Source organism: Pholis gunnellus (genome assembly GCF_910591455.1).
Source record: "Pholis gunnellus genome assembly, chromosome: 12".
Lineage (NCBI taxonomy): Eukaryota > Metazoa > Chordata > Actinopteri > Perciformes > Pholidae > Pholis > Pholis gunnellus.
This window is the reverse complement of record NC_136539.1, coordinates 4,586,306-4,607,404: the sequence shown is the minus strand read 5'-3', so window position 1 is coordinate 4,607,404 and position 21,099 is coordinate 4,586,306. Positions and strand designations below refer to the sequence as shown.

The 21,099-nt window shown below is 42.5% G+C and overlaps 1 protein-coding gene across 1 annotated transcript in view; it reads right to left on the bottom strand.

The window, feature by feature from the left end:
* The window catches only part of itgbl1 (integrin, beta-like 1), a 47,691-nt gene that overhangs the window by 17,391 nt on the left and 9,201 nt on the right, over window positions 1-21,099 (bottom strand). Inside the window, exons 3-8 of the mRNA XM_079170010.1 lie at window positions 16,072-16,218; window positions 14,617-14,739; window positions 14,288-14,428; window positions 10,691-10,831; window positions 9,029-9,175; window positions 200-316 (exon numbers count right to left, since the gene is read on the bottom strand). Coding sequence (XP_079026136.1) covers window positions 200-316; window positions 9,029-9,175; window positions 10,691-10,831; window positions 14,288-14,428; window positions 14,617-14,739; window positions 16,072-16,218 — 816 coding nt within the window. The remainder of the gene's footprint in view (window positions 1-199; window positions 317-9,028; window positions 9,176-10,690; window positions 10,832-14,287; window positions 14,429-14,616; window positions 14,740-16,071; window positions 16,219-21,099) is intronic.

Genomic DNA, 21,099 nt, shown 5'->3' with positions numbered 1-21,099 from the left:
AAATGAACAGCATTTAAAATAAATGGATAGGCCTCCCACTTCTCTGCACAGTTTGAGCAGCAATGTTGAAACGCAGGCTCGCCATCTGTTTATTGCCATGTTTCGTCAATTCCCTCTGTTACAGACACAACTTGAACAGCCCTTAATGGATACAAAGATGAATGTGTGTGTGTGTGTGTGTGTGTGCACGTGCTCTCACCGCCGCAGACCTCTCCACCGATGTCCTCGCACTGACGGTCGTCACACTCACAGTTCTTGCCGTGAACACGACTGTCCCCAGGTGGGTAGCAGGTACACTGTCCGCACCGGCACTGGCCTACAAAAACAGAGACAATTTTCTCACATCTGAGCAGTGTTTCAGAGCAGGGTTGTGTTTTTCAAGCAGCAGAATCATCTTTCTTTTTTTGAAGCACTTTTACTTTTATATGTCACCTGTAATTTAGAGCAGTTGTTCGCATTCATGCTGAAGAAGACGATTTTAAACTAGACTTAATCTCCCCTCCGGCCGCGTGGAAATCTCATATGTAAATCACTCACTCTAGTAAAAACACTCACACGGGCTACACACACACACACACACACCTCGAGATGTTGCGATCAGCGAGCTGCCAGTGAAGAAGGCCACTGGGGAACTCACCGAGGTAGCATGCTTTGTTAGTGGTGAAGCTCATTAGGCAAACACCATCTCTTCCGAAACCATCGTTGGAGGTGTGCAGCGTACTTGCTCGTTGATCACTTCACCAGGCGGCTCAGGGTTATGTTAATTATGGGGGGGGGGGGTATTGAAGGCCACATACGGATAATCGGGGGCTTATTAAGGGAGAATCGTCTTCGGAAGTCACAATCAATGCTCGCACCTTGTGTGACAGATTTTTTAATTATCATGAATTGATGCATGACTTAATGCATAAAAAAGCATGAATTACTTCATGTAGTATTTCATGAACAGGAATGTACCATAATGAGTATCTCATGCATGAGTTAAAAGCAAGAACAGAAAAGCAGTGTCTCTCAATCATTAAGATTGCTGAGTTATTAATGATGTTCATGTCTTTTTGATGGGTAAGTCTGCAGTTAAAGCAGCAGGCCAAAAAGCGGATTCGTCACAGTAGCGCATATGTATATTGTTGAATTTGAAGTGTTGTAATCGTGATGTGTGTATCACATTGGCTTAAAGCTCACAAACCATTCATGATAATCCATTCACAACATTTAAAAACTTTAATTGATGATTCAAAGTCAACAAAGTAACATTTTCACACAGAATGCACATGCACTGATCAATTTTGTAACTGCAGACGTATGCAACGTATCCTCATGCAACGGTTCGTATGGTATTTGAAGTCCTACGAAACACAGCAACACGTGTGTCAATTCCTGCTTGTTACACGCCTTTTTAAAATAAACAAAATAAACCGCCTTCACAGGAAACAACTCAGTTAGGTTTTGAAAAAGATAGTGACATACTTAGGTTAGCAATGAGTCCGTATGGGTTAAATAACTACAGAAGTGACTTGACGAATAAATCAGCTTTGACTTCTCGTTGTGGAACAACAGGATGAAAGATCGCTGTGTGTTGGACACATGCATCTCCCCTTCCTCCCTCCCGTATAACAATACTTTAATGGGATAACAACAAAGTTTAGCTACGAATACCAATGAAGAAGTTTGTGAAGTACTACATGAACTGACTCATGCTGTTTTTAAATCCACCCTTACCATTTAGTGTTACCGTGCAAACTCAATTTGTTTATTTAATGTAACTACAAAAACACATTGCCAACGTTACTGAGAGGTGAAATGTAATACACTTTAACCTCAGAATGCTGAGTGCATGTTTTATTACCATCTTAAGGATAATACTGCATAATTGAAGACATTACCATAAAATGTGCGTCGGTTGTCTGTGCTCTACTGACAAACGAGTAACACAAACACACACACACACATAGTTGGACATCTTATTATGTTCCCACCCACAAATTCTGGAGACAAAAGACACCCTGAAGTGCTACAAACAGGTAAGCTGCCCCACCATGAAAAATAAGTGCACAAAGGCAATTTCCCAGTTCGGCGAAGACGTATGGTTAAAACACAGCGTACTGAGTGCCTCTGTTTCTCTTTTTGTCCTGTTGTTACTGAGCTGGGTACGTCGTTTCTGCACTGCTGGGTGCATTTTGTGTTTAGTGCCACTAAACAACACCTGAAACATATCCATAATGTGCATGTGCCTGCCTTTTATCTTCTGATGACTCACTGAGTTGAATTAGGGGCAATAAATAGAGGCGAACATGAGTTCTGCGAGACAGCCGCTCGACTGGCAGCGTCATCCAATGTGTTGTCCGTGTCACATCACTGTCACTTTTTATGACCAGCAACCCCTCTTCCTGCTTCACATATAGCTTACCGCCATCTGCTCCGGGGACTTTGTTACCCTGGCAACCGGTGATGTCGCAACAGCCCTGCCTTATCGATTATCCCTGCGCTCGTCAAACCCTCTACTCCGGCGTGCGGGCGTGTTGCTGGGTGTTGGCGCTTAATTCATCATCCTGTCTTCAGGTGAGCATCAACCATGATGAAAAAGTCACAAACCAAATACACTTCGGCTCTATTTTAACTTAAAAAGAGGGCATCGTTGTGTGCAGGTGAGGGTTTAGCAGACTCTTTTTTGCCAGTTTAGAGAGCAGCAGTGCAAACTCAGTCATGTTGCAGTGCAACACACACTGGAAAAGGGGGCTAGGGCAGGATTAATGCATGGTTAGATAGATGACTCAATCAGGTGGTGAGGGTAGGCTTGGATAATGGTCAGTCATGTCAGCTCCCCTCATTCCTTTCAAACGCAGCCGACAGATTCTCAGTGGGATTGGAGGAGAGTCCAAGCGAGCTTCTCCCAAGATAAAACTGCTCTTGTCCCAATGAAGCCCTAAAGCATACCCTGCTTTATGGTCTGTTTGACTCTAAATGGACCATCATTTACTAAATGAACATCATGCTGTATTTAAGAAGACTTGAAACTAGAGATTGAGACCATAAACTCATGTTTACAATGTTTACTGAGGTAATAAATCAAGAGAGAAGTAGAGTCATTTTCTCATAGACTTCTATACAATCTGACTTCTTTTTGCAACCAGAGGAGTCGCCCCCTGCTGGCCAGTAGAGAGAATGCAAGTTTTAAGACACTTCTGCATTGACGTTACTCGGTAGAACCGGAGGTTGCCGCCTGGTATAAACCTGAAGTCTCTGCAGAGAAACTTGTAGTTTGTGCTACTATGGAATTACAATCAGGTGCAACACAGTTTTTAATGTGTGTGTTTGACTCTCTAAATTAGATTATCTGAGTGTTACTTTTTTCCCATTTTCAATAAAGTGGTCTTAACCCAGTGGAAATACATGCCCATTTTTTGTGCCAGTACCAACGTTGGGCTGCACTGACTGATCTGCATAAACAGAACCACAGCTGTGACACTCCTCTCACTCTAGAGCTGTGAAACTAACACACTGGCAAAAGCGCAAAAATGCAATTGTGTTTGCGCTCCTGCCATTTTTTGGACAAAAACAAAGTCTGAACAAAACAATATATATTTAGGCTACAGTGTAGAATCTAGATGTATCTAGAAAACTTAAAGGGACTAAGATTAAACGTGGATTTTGGAAATAACGACTTCACAAGATTTTCAACACCGTAGATTAGCAATTTGAATCCACTCTGCAGCCAAAGCCTGTCCTCTCTATTGAGTTGATTTACTTTCTAGTTCTGTTCAGCTGCAATGAGTCCAGCATCACTCCAAGTACAGTATAATTCATCCAAATGATGCTTTGAATGATCGTGTGGTGAGAATAAAAGCATCCCATTAGCAACCAAAGGCAAGCACCTATCTAACAGGTGTATTGTCAATATCAGGATGTATTAGAAGTGTATAACAGTTGTTTAAAACGCATACAGTGGACACTTTAAGTAGGCTGCAGTGATCGAACCATTAGGATGCACAGGTGAGCAATACTCACATCATCAATTGCTACAGACAAAGAGGGTCTGACTTTCCAGGGAGAAGGCCACCATTAGTTAATTTCTGTGTACGCCAAATATGTGTTACACCAAACATTTATAAATTGCCATGCATCAAAGCCCTTTCTCTTCTTGTAAAAGGTTACAATCATAATTCCCATCCAATCAAATCATATTCCGGTTGAAATGATTGCCCAAGGCTATATTTTTACAGTTTCACCATGACATACATCACATTATACAAGCTAAAGACACTAAGTGCCATGTCGCTGCACCTCTAACCCGCGTGAAGAACTGAAAAGATATCTCAGCCTTTGCTGTTTCGATTTTGACCATGTTTTCAAATCTAAAATTCACTGTAGCACAATAAGAAATTGCTGGACGACCCCTTAAATGCGTACAGTAACGCAAAAGGTGTGTCTGTGCCAGTTACTTCTGGTTGTCAGGTTATCAGGGGTGAAGCACAGGGTGGATCGCTCTATGCAGTTGTAGCCTCACAGACTGTATATATGAAGTAGACAACGTGACCGGGACGTAACCCTTTGTGGATTGCCGTTTTTGAAACCTCGAGTTCGGCATTTTGGCTATCGCCTTTTGCAAACAGTGAGAGGAAGTGACCATATTTGGACAGTGGAGGAGCGACATAGAGACGCTGTATATGGCCCTGGTAGCGGTAGTGACCTGTCAATAAAAAGGTAGCCTGGTCTATGAAATGGTCTGTTTGACTCTAAATGGACCATCATTTACTAAATGAACATCATGCTGTAGAAGACTTGAAACTAGAGATTGAGACCATAAACTCATGTTTACAATGTTTACTGAGGGAATAAATCAAGAGAGAAGTAGAGTCATTTTCTCATAGACTTCTATACAATAAGACTTTTTCCAAGAATGCACATTTTACAAGAATTGGCTTCACTTTTCAGATCCGGAGGAAGCTGCCTGTGAAGCCCCCAAACTCTGGAGCAAGAAACCCCTGCTTGCTAGGCCTGATTTTAAACACTGTATTGAAACACATCTTTATTCCAAGGCTTTTTATTCAGTCTGAGAGTTCTCTTATTGCTTTTATTATTTGATTGTCCTTTTGCTCTTTTTGTGTGTTAATTGTATTTTTTGTTATGGTTATAACGTACAGCTCATGTTCTTTATTGATACATTTGAATGGGATTGGATTGAATACAAACAAACGTGTACACATATTCAATGTCTTCCTATGGACCACACCTCAGAGACCAGAGAAAGGAATCCCAAGAATCAGCAGAAAGATGTTGAAAGCAGGTGTTTCCTTGAGGAAATACCGCGGTGTAAAGAATGTGCTATCCACAAGGAAGAAAAGCCTCGAAGCTGCTGTTTCGAATTTCAAGGCTTTTCCGCTCAAGCTGCCACCTCAGACCAGCCGCATTCATCCATGCCTAAGTGATTTTCTACATCTGTCTCCTTCAGTTTCTCTCTCTCTCGTTCTCTCTTTCTTACTCTTCCGGTCTCATTCATTGTGTTTCACTCTCTTTCCCTTTTCTTTCCCTTGCCCTCCATGGAAGCCTTGCAATGAACTCTGTTACACCGGTTTGTTTCCAGCCATTGTGAACTTCCAAACACTAAACCAAATGGGCATCTTATGAAAAAGGAAGCACATGCGCACGCACGCCACCCCAAACACTAAGGTATGCATGCACACACAGTCAACCTTCCTTCTAATCACAGGCCCGATACTTTCCCTCCTCTGTCTATCTGAACAGAGACGGTAAATAGTACATTCAGACATTTTATTACTAATAAGAGAGGAGGAACAGGAGAATTTATGGCACACAGACAATGCTTTCAACATGTGATAGATGGAAATTGTAGGCCTCAGCAGATGTTAGAAATTCTTTGAACTAGACTTTAAACTGTCACTGCATAGATTGGGATGCCTGAAACAAAATGCAATTTTTAAAAGGAAGAATTTATGGATCCCATTAGTTTTTCTATTGCACAGGGCAATTTAAAGTTCCATTTTGTTGCAGCAATAGGAGATAATTTAAAGGTACTGCTGGAGGAATTAAAGCTAATTAACTCCCTCAGCACAAGTTAATCTTTGCTGTTTCATTATGTGAGGGGGGGCCACCATGCCTGCTCAACCATGTTGTTGTGGAATTGGTTTGAGTACGTCAAAAAGTATTTTATAGAACGGACACAATATGTAATGAATAGTTGATGTATTCAAAGGCGGCAAATTGGTTCTATTTGTAGAGTGTGCTTTGCCAATATCGTAGTTACATTATGTGAGCTCTGTTTGCTGTATTGCTGTCATTGTTCAACTGTTGGATCTTGGATAATGTTAATGTAGTTGTCTTCATGGTAGCAACCATGCCTATCTTTCAGGCAGATGGCAACCAGGGTGTTTGAAAAGTGAAGCCAAAGCCAAAGCGCCTTAAACCTGCATTCTCTCTAATCGCCAGCAGGGGGCGACTCCTCTGGTTGCAAAAAGAAGTCAGATTGTATAGAAGTCTATGAGAAAATGACTCTACTTCTCTCTTGATTTATTACCTCAGTAAACATTGTAAACATGAGTTTATGGTCTCAATCTCTAGTTTCAAGTCTTCTTCAATACAACATGATGTTCATTTAGTAAATGATGGTCCAAATAGACCATAGCAGGATATGATTTAGGGCGTGGCTAAATTGATATTTACAGGTTGCTACCACGTCCTCGTCCAGTCTGGGAGTTGTTTGTGTTTTTCGTTTAAAGTTAAACCTTTCACAGTGTGTTTTAACTTCATGAAAGTTAATTCTAACATTATGGTTACCTAAAAATGTCTTGTTTTAGCGTTCGTTGTACTCAGTTCAACCCTCTTGTGTCACTTCTGGTTGTAAAAAAAACATGATGGCGATGGCTAAAATGTGGAACTTGAGGCTTCAAAACAGTAGTCCACAAACCTATGTGTGATGCCTCGTGACTACGTCCACTTCTTACAGTCTATGGTTGCAGGTCCCTGATCTAATCAGCAGCTTTCCCATCCATGGGTGTTAGGAACTTCCATGGCCACTAAAATAACCTACAGTAAGCTCCAGTCCTTTTCATTTGGAACACAGCAGCAGCTGAAAAAAAGCTTGCTTTCCCCACTGACGTCCCCCAGAGTCAGATGATACAGGAAGTCAACGCTTCAGATTAACCCCTGATAAATCCGCACATCCCTGAGACCAAGCAGGTTGTGCCCCTTATAGTAAAACCCGCCACCGACTACATTATAAACGTGAGACCAATAGAATACAGCAGGCTTTACTCAACTCTACCTTTTCTCTTTGTCATCTCATTCTCAGTACAGGAACACTGACGGGTATTCCCCAGAAAATTACAAACAATGTTTGGAGCAAAAATAAAAGAGAAGTGGTGCACTGAACAATGCCCCATACAGCACTGTAAAACTGATTGATTATGGTTGCTGCATCAGTGTAAAATACAGATACAAGGGATGCCTCAGAAGACTGCTAAGTGTGCACTGCATGGCCGCTAGACAATTTATCTTATCTTATTTGGAACAATGCAGGTTGTCAGTCAGTCCGAGAACAGCGGTAACGTGACCATTGTGCATTGTTACCTCTGGACGCAGGCACAGGAGCTCTCTGGCAAGGCTATACCATCATTTCAGCTTTGCTTTCTGTTGTCTGGAAATTCTATGGATGAATAACCTTGCAACTGATTTAATTTCAAGTAAGCTGTACAATAGATGATTGACAGTTTAATTTGTTTTATTGAAATGTTTGGTATTTCGGATGAACACCGTTTGCTAGACTGTCATGTGTCTTTACTTACAACTGTACGACTGTAAGCTGACTATAGTATAAATGCCGTACCTTTTGGCTCACTTGGTTCAGAGTGTGATTCTAGTTTAATGCAGTATATTGTAGACGTGGCGTGGGGCGTTTATATCCACCACCTGTAAAGATTAAGCAGTGCGGCTATGCAAAAGCGAAGTAATTTGTTCTCCCCTCTTTGGCTGGTTTGTACATCAATTAATGTAGCAGCTGAGCGGTTAATGGACTGACTGCATGTTTTTACCTTCATCTACTTTTTTTCTCACTCCACTAATTACATTAAGAGTGTGGGTGTTTTACTTTTGCATAAGAATTCATGAGCAGTAATGATTAAAAAATATATGTGTTTCTATAATTTTACAAGTGTTTCTCAATCCATCCATGAAACAGCAATTTGTGGAGAAGTCCCTGGTTATTTTAAGGGTATAACACACCGTGCAGGCTCATATTCATGGAATATTTAAAGGCCCTTAAAAAACTCAACTCAATCGTATGACTATGAGCGATGGTGTCCTATATAAACACGCATATTCAAGTCTGCTTTAAATGGGCAGCAGAAGCTTGTAGAAGACGTAATTCTGTGCACCAATCAGGATACAGCAATATTTGAATATTCTACCAATCCCATCAGTAATAAACAAACAGTCTAGCATATAGGTTTTCTAGCCCTGAAATAGACATTACGGACCCCCCCCCCCCTCCCACTTCCACCTTACTATCATCAATCAACAGGCTCAAGGGTGCAGGACTGGGAGAACAAGGGAACATGGAACTTTTTCTTACCATGGGGTTTCCAGTGCTGCCTTCTGAGTGTCTGAGACTAATATTTGTATTAGGACCAGCATTCAGAGGCTCCAAGAAAACAAGCTTCCTCTGTCCAGAAGGGCCACTAATAAAGCATGCACTGCGGTGTGATAAATCTAGACACATCGACCCACTGCTTGTTCTATCGAAAGAGCTGTTCCAGCGACGGCTCACAGGCATACGGTGCACCTTAATCTCAAGCATATATGTGCATATGTGTGGCACTAACACACACATACAAGCAGTAATACAAACCTGCATCACCACAATAAACGCAGGTTGTTTTAATTCTGTTCCCTCTTACGGATAGTTTGAGAGATGTGAAACACTGGAAACGGCCTGTTCTACACCAAGAGGTGACGACAGAGTGCAAGCCTGCTGCAGTAACCATGGCAACAGGAGCGGGAGGGGAAGACCAGGTACCTCGTCCGAAGCAGGGCAAATTGGACGTTCCGCGACACTTCTTCAGACTGCTCTCCGGAGACTGGGAGCAGGAGAGAGGATGCTCGCACTTCTTCCCGGCCCATCCCTCCTTGCAGTCACACCTTCCGCAATTACACTGGCCATGACCTGCCAAGGAGAAGAAGTGGAGGAGGCAGACAGGTGAAACAAAGCGAGCGGCTTTGTGCAAGGGAATTTCTTTTGAGGGTATACTGAGGGGGGAAAGCAGCATTGAGTGAAGCAGGGTGGAGAGTTCGATGGGTTACGGAGGAGAGAAGAGGGAAAAAGGGGAGCTAGTGTGTTAGAGAGGGGAGCAAGGGAGATAGCAAAATAAACAAGGGGCAGGACACGCTGGAGGTGAGAAGATTGGCTGTCCTCAGAGCGTCGGCTATATAAGCTTTGACTGTCTGGCCTCCTCTAAGCTGCTGGATGACCATTGATTAAACCTGGTCTGGTCTGGGTGATAGAGAAAGAGAAACTGATGGAGAAAGATGAGATCCAAGACATTAATATGTGAATTGTGTCCACATTCTCTCAAACAATTAACTGGACATGAAGGTCTGCACTAAAGAACAGAAAAATGGGATTTCTAATGAACATGGATGCTAAGATACATGTTCCGGTACATCAATTGTGAGACACAGTGGTAGTATCTGTCATATTTTGTTTAATCCTTAATCCTTTAGAGAAACAAGAAAAGGTTATCCCCCACCTCTCTCTAGTCTATAAGTTTATACGTTATATAGAAAGTTCACTTATACGACTTCAAACTTGCACCAGAGTAGAACTAGATCGAAAGCTGTCGTTGGTATGCAAGGAACTGCAGCTATTCACTCACATAACCAATATCAAATATTATGGTTGTTCATTGCATAAGCCAGTTATCTTATTAATTAAGAAAGACTATAAAGGTGCTGAATTTGGAATTCAGAGCATTAAAATAGCAGCGGACAACTATTTGCTGTGTAAAGATATTGTGGAGTAATGGCGTCCTGAGCAGAGAATGGAGTCCCCCTCCCTCTTTATCCGAGCTTCTCTGTGCTATATTTACATAGCCGGCCCGGCCGTGAGTGCATGTCAGCGCATCCACTGTGTGTGTGCCCCACTGGCTAGATAATGACTGCCGCTCTGCACTGCTCTCACACGGAGGTTACAGCTGATGTACCCACCCCTTCAGGTAAACACTGTCTGTGTTGTCGTTGCTTGCACTGTTAGCGCTGTTAGCTCCATTAGCGGCTAGCCGCTGGCTAAGCCATCTCCATGTTGAAAGCCGTGTGGAGGCAATCCTTCAATCACTAATATATGGCTCTTGGTCATGAGCATGACTATCATTTGTTTTATTTGTACAACCCCCAAGGTGTCAAGTAAAAATGGTGGATTATATGATGGACTATTTTTTGTCTGGTAGCAGTTGCCATAAAGTTGCTGGTCACATTCATGCCTGTACACCAGAGAACTGTTGTTTGTACTTTGGTTTGATCAACAGATTTTGTTACCTCCTGTAAGAGCCAGGCTAGCTGCCTTCCCCCGTTTTTAGTCATTATGCTAAGCTAAGCGAACCTAAACTTTTGAACCATGTACTTCTTTGATTCATATGTAAATGTTTGGCAAACAGGTACGTGAATCCAAACACAGCATGCTCACCTGAGCAGAAGTCATCGGAGTAGCGGTCGTAGGTTGCGTGGCAGTTCCTCTCATCGCACTCGCAGGTGTCTCCGTGGATATCCCCCCATTCGCCGGAAGGATCTACATCATGACAGTTACACTCTCCACACACACAGGTCCCTGACACACACAAAGCAAACACAACCGCACGTACACTATTAATTCACAATGCATTAATTCTCCATCGTACGTTTATTTGTAGAGTAGTACAGTCCAAATAAATCAATAATGTGAACTGGAAAAAACCTAAAAGGAGGGCAAGCGTCTTGCACTGAAGCGGCGGGAAGGATTTCGTTTTCTACTTTAGGCCGCTGCCAACATCAGCCTCACTTTTTCTTCCTTTATCTACTTATCCGTCCGCCTGTCTCTTTCTCATTTGTTTTTACATCTTAGCCAGGGCATCAGCCCAAGCAGCAGCCAGTGGAAATCCCATTTTCTCTTATCAGCGGTGACAGAGCACGGGGAACCCCCAGGGGGAGCCAGGCCAGCTGGCAGGCCTGCGGGTTGTGGCTGCCGCGTGTCTGGCCCTTGGCCCTGATGCCGTCCTCCCCTCACCACCCTCACCCAGGGGCCCTGGATTTATACAGCCATGCATTTTCATGTCTGCCACAAATGTGACAGTCTGGCTTCCCCGGAAGCAGATTACAGCACCTGTGCTAGTCGGAAAAATGCTCTATAAAATCAGGACTCCATTAGAGGACGTTTGGCAATTTCTGACTTAATCCCTGTTTTCCAGCTAAAAAGCAACCTCCCCTTTCAACACAAAAGGGGAATCAACCCTATCTGTGTGCCACGTGCAGCAATATTATCTCCCATTCAAATTGTTGTGATAAAAAAAAACACATATGCACGTATTTAGCCTCCAGCATTATGTGGCTGCTATCGTTTTTGACAGTGTATTATTAGCTCAACTGCGGAGGCTAGGTGAACCCAACAGACGGAGGGGGTGGTCAGTTTGCTGGAATGAAACAGAATCAGTCTATTGCATGCCCGTCACTCAAATCATTCACTCATTCATTTCCGAGCGTAAGTGGAGCAGGAGATATTTCCAACCCTCGCACAAAAACTCGTCACATCTATACAGGGTGATGAAATCAAATCAACCCTCTCGTGTAATCATCTTCCTTGATCCATCTCCCATAATCACCGGGAATTATCTTCACGCGCTTTAAAAGGAGGATTAATTCTGACGTGCCATATATAGGGGATTGAGAATGGTTCCCATTATAATCAGCACCAAATTGTCTGACTTCCGAGAATTGTGTTGCACTCAATTGGGGCAGGATGAAAAAGATGTTGGAATATGTTAGCATATTTTTACAATACTTGAGGGGGTAAAATACAGGATTTATAATACTTTTAGGCCACACTGTGCTTTAATATTTGATGGCGGTGCATGTCGGTAAGTGGTGTTTTGGACAGTTTACAGTACAGTTGTGTAGTATTTTGTATCAGTTATGCCAGGTACAATTTAACATAAAACTAGAGCCACACAGTATCGTCATATTTTGGTTTTGCCTCGAAGAGGAGTAACTAAATGAGAAAAGAATCTTTCCCAATCATTTTTCTTTCACCCAAATTTTAAATAACGTTAGCCGGGCTCAGGTTCTAACCAGTAGCTCCAGAACACTTGTTATTTCCATCCATCCATTTTCCTCCGCTTATCCGGGGTCGGGTCGTGGTGGCAGCAGGCCAAGCAGGCTGACCCAGACACTTGTTATTTATTCTCATAAAATGATGCATTTTGTTGTCACTGTCAGTCAAGTGATTTCCTGTACATGTTTGTTTAATTTCATTGACAGCTTTTTGCTCAACAGAAAGATAAAGGAAAATAAATCAAAGCAATAAAACATGCATCTTGTCCCACCTTCTAACAATGTTTCAAAAAGGAATTAATTAATAAATTGACTCATAACAAGTACTTTTGAATATATTGCATAACGCTGTCAAGCTAATACAGCAATAAGAAAGAGTGTGTCTAGGTTGATTTGAACTGAGATGGACTCTTTTTAATTGCAGTCGTATTTCCTTTGTTCTTTTCTCCGGTGACTCTTGGGGTTGTCCGGCCTTCGACTGCCCTTTTCTCTCCTAAACAGGAGTGCAATGGGCCTCTACACCATGAACACAGTCGATGGTTGTTCATGCTGTGTCGGCTGTGCTCTTAACCATAAATCATGGGGCTCTGTCCATGCAGCCTACCATTTGGCCCCTACCACTTAGCCAGTCCTCAGCCAGTCCACTGCAATTAATTTTAGAGCGCTTTACTGAAATCCCGCAGGATCACTTGAGCGAGGGTTAGTGAAGCTGTTTCTCCGACTGTCTGTCCACAAGCTCTGATGACTTTCAGCGGAATTAACATGCGGATTTCTTCTACCGGTCTATTCTCTGAGTTCTCTTCTTCTCTGTATTTCTCCAGTGAGTTTCTTTTTTCTTTCCATCTCTTTTTTTCCTACTCAGTTCAAAAGTTGGATGTCAAAAGTGAATCTTTTTCATCTGTGATAGTCAGAGAGCAGAAGACGAGCTGAACTGGGGTTCTCATGTCACACATGCCGGAAACTGTGACATATTTAAATCTATGTTGAGTTTCCAATTCCGCTCATTTCTTCCCCAGTGTGTCACTACTTCGGGGATAGTGGTTGCATTCAAAAGTTTTAAGGATTCACAAATCATTTCTCATCATTATGCAACACAGGGATGCACAACCAAGTGCAGTTGCAACCTATTTACAACACGAGAAAAACGAACAAAACTAAAAGCGGTAGTGCATTCCTGTAACATACTAACATGCTATTTAGTACGCTAAAACAGTCTGTGACATAGTTTAGTACGTCCAAAACCTTAGTATGAAACCATTAGTACGTAAGCTGCATACTACATCCGGTGATATATTCCATTATGCAAAGACTGGACACAGTGCTGACATAAATATCCCACAATGCAATGCGGTAGCCAAATTCATAATAGATGATGGCGGACAGCTCTGTCATGTCAAAAACGCTTGATTGTAAGTTTCCGTATAAGATTCCACTTTGAGGCGTAATATATATATATATATATATCTTTTAATTAGTTCAGACTTTATGATTATAAAAAATCATCCACACATGAGGTAGGCATACCATGGAAGTGACGTATATACAATACAGTTCACTGCGTCCAAAAAGATCCACCCTACTGTTTATTTACACAGACGTATGTTGAACGACAGTACACATATGTGTGTCGTGTATCGGATGCTATTTCGGATGCAGCATGTGTCTTTGAGTTGTCTTTATGACCCTAGATAATAGACAGGAAATGAACTTGATCCCATTTACAATGTTTGTTTCCTCTTTCCTAGCAACACAATTCAATTGTCGCTGTCATGAGGTGGATTCTAATGGGTTTAGAAGCTGCAGTGACAATTAAGAAATCGCATAGCATCCTTGCCATACTTATTATTCCAGCACATTATTGCTTTGTGAATCGATGATAATCTGCATCAGAATGATGGCTGTTGGAAAAAGAATTAAGAACAAATTAAGTAAAAAAATCATGAAATAATTTGACTGCTGGCTTTGGAGCGGGGAAACAGACCTCTGTTGCTGCAGATTTTGCCATCTGGAGATGTGCATCTCCGCTTGCTATCCCATGGGCTGATGTCACACTGGAATTCACATTTGTCTCCATGCCAACCAGCAGCGCAGTAACAGTTTCCACAGTAACACTGGCCGTGGCCTGGAAGTAGATCAGAATGCACATGCGATAGATAGATGTTATAGATTGACAGTCAGATTTCTACATTATTTATTTATCATATGTTCACAAAGAAAAATAACTTTTTGCTTTTACTGCTACTATTTGAGACTTGCTAGGGAAGTCAAGGTTGGTGGAGTGAGGGTGTGAGACAGGGGCCGCGGCCATACCTCCGCACACCTCCCCGTTGTCCTCGTCCAGACACTCGCTGTCGTCACACTCGCAGAAGCTTCCCGTCACCAGACCCCTGTCGTCCTTATTGTCACACATGCAGCTGCCACAGTGGCAGGTGCCTATAAAAGATACGAGACACAGTTAAAAGCTCATGTGTTAGAAAAAAAGTCAAGAGTCTGTGTGTGTGTGTGTGTGTGTAAGTTTACAGTATGTGGTTGGTTGTGTACGTTCTAGTGCGGTGCACTTAAAGAAGCCCAGTTGGTTTGCAGATGTGCAAACCGGAGGCTCCGTCTGTGCGTGTGTCAACGGATCTGGACTCGTGTCTGAAGGCAGCGAAGCTGTGTTTGTGTTTGTGCCGATTTACGTTTCATCTACACAGATGCTGTACGCATTCAGCCTTAATTTATTTGGGAGGCACTGTGGCTCATGTGTCCACAAACATAGACGCACCAACTACAACTGTGTGCATCAAATAACCTCTGGCTTGTTAGCTGGCCAAATTGAAGACAGTATCGTTGACTCAAGATGTCAGTCTTTCCAGTGCATGAACGTATCAGTGCATCTGTGTTAGTGAAAGGGAATTGTTGGATGTGTGTGAGAGCACAGAGATAACAAGTGTCTCTTTTAACCATAGACTGTAAGAAAGAAGTTGGTGTAGTCATCGTGATGTCACCCATTGGTTTGTGGACTGACCGTTTTGAAGCCTCGAGTTCGACGATTTGGAATACGTTCGCCGCTATGTTTGTTTTTTTGCAATCAACGAACAGAAATGACCATATTTGGAATTTGGAGGAGTGCCGTAGAGCCACTATATACATCTCTGGTAGTCGCTGACCTGTCAATCCCAGTAAGCCCGCCCTAAAGCACACCATGCTTTATGGTCTGTTTGACTCTAAATGGACCATCATTTACTAAATGAACATCATGCTGTAATGAAGAAGACTTGAAACTAGAGATTGATACCATAAACTCATGTTTACAATGTTTACTGAGGTAATAAATCAAGTGAGAAGTAGAGTCATTTTCTCATAGACTTCTATACAACCAGAGGAGTCGCCCCCTGATGGCCAGTAGAGAGAATGCAAGTTTTAAGAAACTTCCGCATTGGCTTCACAATGCACTTATTGCCTGCTTTTAACTGAAAAAAATGCTCATGGTTCATGTTTTTTTTTGTAATTAACTGTAGACTTTGTGGTTTGTTAGAAAATGTGTAAAACATTGTCAAACAAATCATGAGTTTTAACTTTGTAAATCAGATTTGTAGTTATTAACATCAGTAGATTACACAACCTGGCAACCTGGAGCTTGTCTTTAATAGTGGTGTATTATTAGTCTGTATAGCATTTATGATATGATGGGTATATGCGTCTGTGTGTGTGTGTGTGTGTGTGTGTGTGTGTGTGTGTGTGTGTGTGTGTGTGTGTGTGAGTTTGTGTGTGTGGTCGCAGCACCTCTGTTAGAGCACACCACCCCCTGTGGGTTTTTACATAGCTCTTTGCTCTTCTTGCCGGGTAGGTCACACTCCTCCTGGAACTGGCAGGCCTCTCCGAACCAGCCTTCGTCACACTCACACGTCCCACAGTCGCAGTAGCCGCGGTCTGAAAGGGAAAGCACAATGCACCCCGTGCTGTTCATCAACACTGAGAAGCATTCCCGTCGCCAAAACACTCTACAAGACAGGACGAGTGTTGTCTTAAATGGATGCGGTGGCGGCGTCGCACTACCAGGAGACAGGAGCTGGAGTTATAGGATTCACTTGAATCCTTTGACTTTTAAGTAATACATCCCTTTTTGTTACAAAATGAAAGGAAGATATTTTAGCTTCCCCTTCAATTGCTCAGCGATTTATTGTCCAGTGTTTAGAGCAGGTGGTTTTGCCGTCACTCTTTCTCATCATTCTGATGATTCAAGAAGAGCAACATGAAAAACAGGAGGAGGAAATCATATGATGCAAAAGAAGGCTGTTGACGAGTTATTATAAATGCTGCTCCCAGTGCATTTAGCAGCAAGGGGGCCTTGTGTGTCACACTCAATCATTCTACCGACTCGTTCATCGTGTAAACGTGACGTTCTTTTTTCAAGGGCCATCCATCAGTCATTAGCAACAGGCGAGTCCCCCGTCTCTTCTCATTATCGATGCGTCTCAGGGGACACTTGGGAACGGGTTGAAGGGAGAGAAGAATATGGAAAGTGCTCTTCTGCACCACAGAGACAATATGATGTTGAGGAAAATGAACTATTTTAATGAAACTTCTGTACAATTGTTATCATGTGAACTAAAAGAAAGAGGCTCTGCGTGGGATATTGCTCTCTGCTGGCTGTTCAAAAGATAAAATTCTATATTATTGCAATGTAGCCATATATTGGCTAGAAATATTCTTGAGACTATCAAACCATTGGCATATTAAAGTATTTTTAGCATCTTGAAACACTCCAGAATTTTTTTCAGTAATAAGTGATTCTTGAATCCTTCTACTGAAGACCACCGCCATTGCACATTAACTGTTTGTATTGCTTATTGGGGCAAAAGGCGGTAGCCTAGCACAAAACAGAAGTAGCAACATGCACTAGAGTTGCGGGAAAAACGTTTTAAAAAACCTGGAAATGAGTCAGCATTTTTGCAAGATCCAGGTTCCCTCATCTTAAAGTCAATAGATCTTTTTTTATTGGTTTTTGCTAAGATTCCTGGGATAAGGTCTGCGGTTGAAAGAGATTTTGTTCTACGATATAAAATGCATCAGTAAATACGCCTCTCGCTTTTAAATGTCTTTAAGTGTTTGCTTACAAGTGGCTAAATGAAACTAAACATATCGCCGACTAGTCCGCCTTCGTGGCCTCGTTGTGTTTATTCACGCTCATGTTAGTTTGTTCATAGGCTTACATTGGCCCTTTACTTCTGCCGATTGCATTCACGCTTTAAAAAAGTGGCGTTTAAAAAGATTATCTGGCTGAAGAAAACATGTAAGCACCATAAGTGTTTTTTTTGCCACAGAGTGTTTTCTTTACGGCAGTAATTCAAAGTCAAATAGAAAAACTCCCGTTGGATTTTTGTCGAGGGAACCAGTGTGATGCCAACTTCCGAGGGTTGGCCTACAAAAACACAATTCTGTACAGAATATATGTAAATGACAAAAAAAACTAAACATTTCTTTTGGGATTTATCATTTAGTTTTGCAGATGGGAACTGCTACACATTAGATTCAAGTCTGTCCAACTGAATTCAGCAGAATATAACCCTGCCACCCACTGGCCCCCATAGATCGCCGCTTGACAATCACTCTGACACATGAAACGGACCTTCTTTGTCAGCCGGGCGAAAGTTTGTGTGCGTGGGAAGGTGGCTGTCTGTCGACAGTTTATCTTCCCTGGAGCTTCCTGAGCAGTAATTCTACCGCGGCTTGGGTACGTCAGGGTCCCTACTACACACCGCTGACGGACACATGAGCAGATCAGGGCCCCCGATGATCGGGACCAGATACATCCCATGGGGGTCGGGGGGAGAGAGAGGGTGCATCTGTGCCGCAGCGTCAGTGTCAGTAATAGGTGATGATGTGGTGTTACCATGATTAACTGCTGACTGGTGACTCACTCAGCAGGCTAATTTCAGGATCTATCATGTCGCTGTTTCAGATTAAAAAACATGTATAATATGGAGATGGAGATAAACAAGGAAATGGGGTCGTGCGGAACATTATAATCCAACAATCCTCGAATGATTTCTGGTTAAATATATGTAACAAAAAACTAATTCCCTCCCTGTGAGCGGAGAACACTTCTATCACTTACGTTTGAGGCAATCTCTGGCCTATACGATTTCAGTGCACTTTCAATTATAAGCAACGCGATAATGCAAGACATACATTACATATTGCCTCTTCAAATTACACCCCCCCCCCCCCCAACCCTCACTTTGTTTAGATCATGTTCTCCATAACATGATACTCATTTCAGTGAGTAATTATCCCTCCTTGCTGTCCTCTCTCCCTGTGGGTGGCGGAGCGTGAAGCGGCGGCACGTCAGTTCGTGTTCTGTGGGAAAAGATCTAGGAGACACCTGTCCCAGGTAATAACTCATTCTCTGGGCGGGCTGCCCTCGCGACAAGCAACTCCTGCTTCTCATCCTTCATTTTTTTTGTTTTTGTTTTTTCTACAATTCTTCATTTGTCAACTTTGGTGACTTCCTCAGCCATTCATTTCAGCCTTTGAAATACAAGAACAACTTTTCTTTTTTTTTAACCTTCCGCAGGCATGATAACAGCAATGGAGAAACACTTGTTCCTACAGTAAGAGGTCTTTGGAAGTTGAAATTAGTCCCTAATCACAAGCGGCCTTTTACTAGTAGACTTGGATAGACTTGAGTGGCTTTTCTCTCGTCGCAGCCCACGCTGGAATCATTAGGTGACTCACCACACGAGCACACATTGCACAGCAAAGCTCAGAATATCCAAGTGAAAGTACATCAAAATATGCACAAGCAAATAAAATGAAAAATCCAGAGATGAACAATTTAATGGACTGTAATGGCTTAAGGACTGTATTGCTCTTTGAGTTGCTATTCTATTCTTTTTTCCCTCTCTTTTTGGGAAATCAACAGAAATGTGGATTAAACCTTTTAGTCATTTTGGACAGACTGCCATTAGTGAGCTGTTCTCCCATGATTAGTTTCTCTCATCTGTCTATAATGTGTGCATAATGTGTGCAACATCTTAAGCTAATGTAGTGCTTTTGGAAAGTGCATCTGGAGGAGTTTGATTTGGACAAGCTGACTTCTTATGCGCTGCTGACATAAAACTCCCTTGGGTGGGATAATTTTTGGCTATGGCAGGAAGGGGGGGGGGGCAGGAGGTTGAGCAAGGAAAAGAGCAGATGCTCTGAAAAGCCGGAGCCTGAGAGAGAGGCTAATATATGTTCTTAAAGAACCCTTAAAACAACCATCCGTCAGGGGGAAAGGGTTTTTTCGCTCTTATGTCTTCATATTTCAACTGCCCCTTTGAGATAGGGCGAGAAGGGTACGCTTATGGTAAAGTCTGCAGAAATCATGACGTTACAGATGGTTCTGGATTGCAGGCTTACAGTGCACGGCTTTCTGCCTCCATCCGCCGTTTGTAGAGCGCACTGTTGACCCGTGTTTGATCAAACATCGCATGTGCTGTTACAGTAGGTGTTGCTGTATCAACTCTGACTCTCTGATCGGTAACAATTCAAATAAAAGAGATGTTCTGTTCCGATTGAAGATTAAACTCAAAGGTGATGGCTCACTGCAGCCCAGTCGCCAGGAGAAAATTGTTTCTGCAAAACCACAGATACGTTGAATGTTGATGTTTTTTGGATTAGATCAGAGCAAGTGATGAAGTGAGAAGCCGTTTTTATAAGTCAACCGTATGTAAGAAAGTCCGCTAAGGCTGCAGCGCCCTGAGCCACCCGCTGTGATTCTGACTATGAGAAAAGACCATGAATTTCAGAGAAGCACAGCCTGTCTGAACACACACACCAGAGCTCAGGGCATTTTTTATTCATTCGCGGTATAGTTACGGTTGTTCGTTATGTTTCTTCTTTATGAACCTTAACCAACTAGTCTTGTTGCCTAAACTTTTTTAACCACGTGGCATTGTGCGTTTCTGCAAGCACGATACGAGGCTGATGTAAAACACATTCACGAGACGTGTTTGTGTTTCAGAAACATCCAGGTTCAACGCATCTCGTTTACAGAAACCTCCAATGCCAACGTTGTTTCTGGTGACTGGGTTGCTCACATCAGTCTTGATATAATAGTCTAATGCTATTCAATATTGCAATAGTAATTACTAACAAGTTCATAATACAGTGTTTCTTCATTGGGACAATGCTAGCCTGCAGCGCCCTGGGCCACCCGCTGTGATTCTGACTATGAGAAAAGACCATGAATTTCAGAGAAGCACAGCCTGTCTGAACACACACACCAGAGGAAACTGCAGACACAGAGAGAGAGAGAGAGAGAGATTTTCTACGTGGCCAACAAAAGAGGGAGGGCTGTGAAAGAGAGAATGGAAATATTGCCACGTTGACCCTCGTCTTTGAAAACAGATGATTTACTACAGAAAACTATGAAAATAACCAAAGATTACATTTCTCATGTACTGCTCCTTAGACAAAAACAATGGGAGACGGAACAGGAAGATTGAAACACAGTCGAAAACAATCAGCAGGGTGAAATGACAGTTTTTTCTTTTGCACATTTGGCGAACAGATGTTATTCCAGGTCGTCATCCCGTCGCTCTGCTACAATGTGGGATGCATCAGCGGGAGGAAACGTGTGAGCGACAGCATTACTGCTTTGTGTGCATCCTTGGAAATCCACTCCAGGCCATAACAGGTCTATTATGTTGTGATGGAATATATGTATTTTTAGCCTTATCATGGAACGTTCCATGGTACATATGTTGTGCGATAGTACAGGCATTTATTTTCTGCCAATGGATCGCAAAAAGCATATCATGGTAC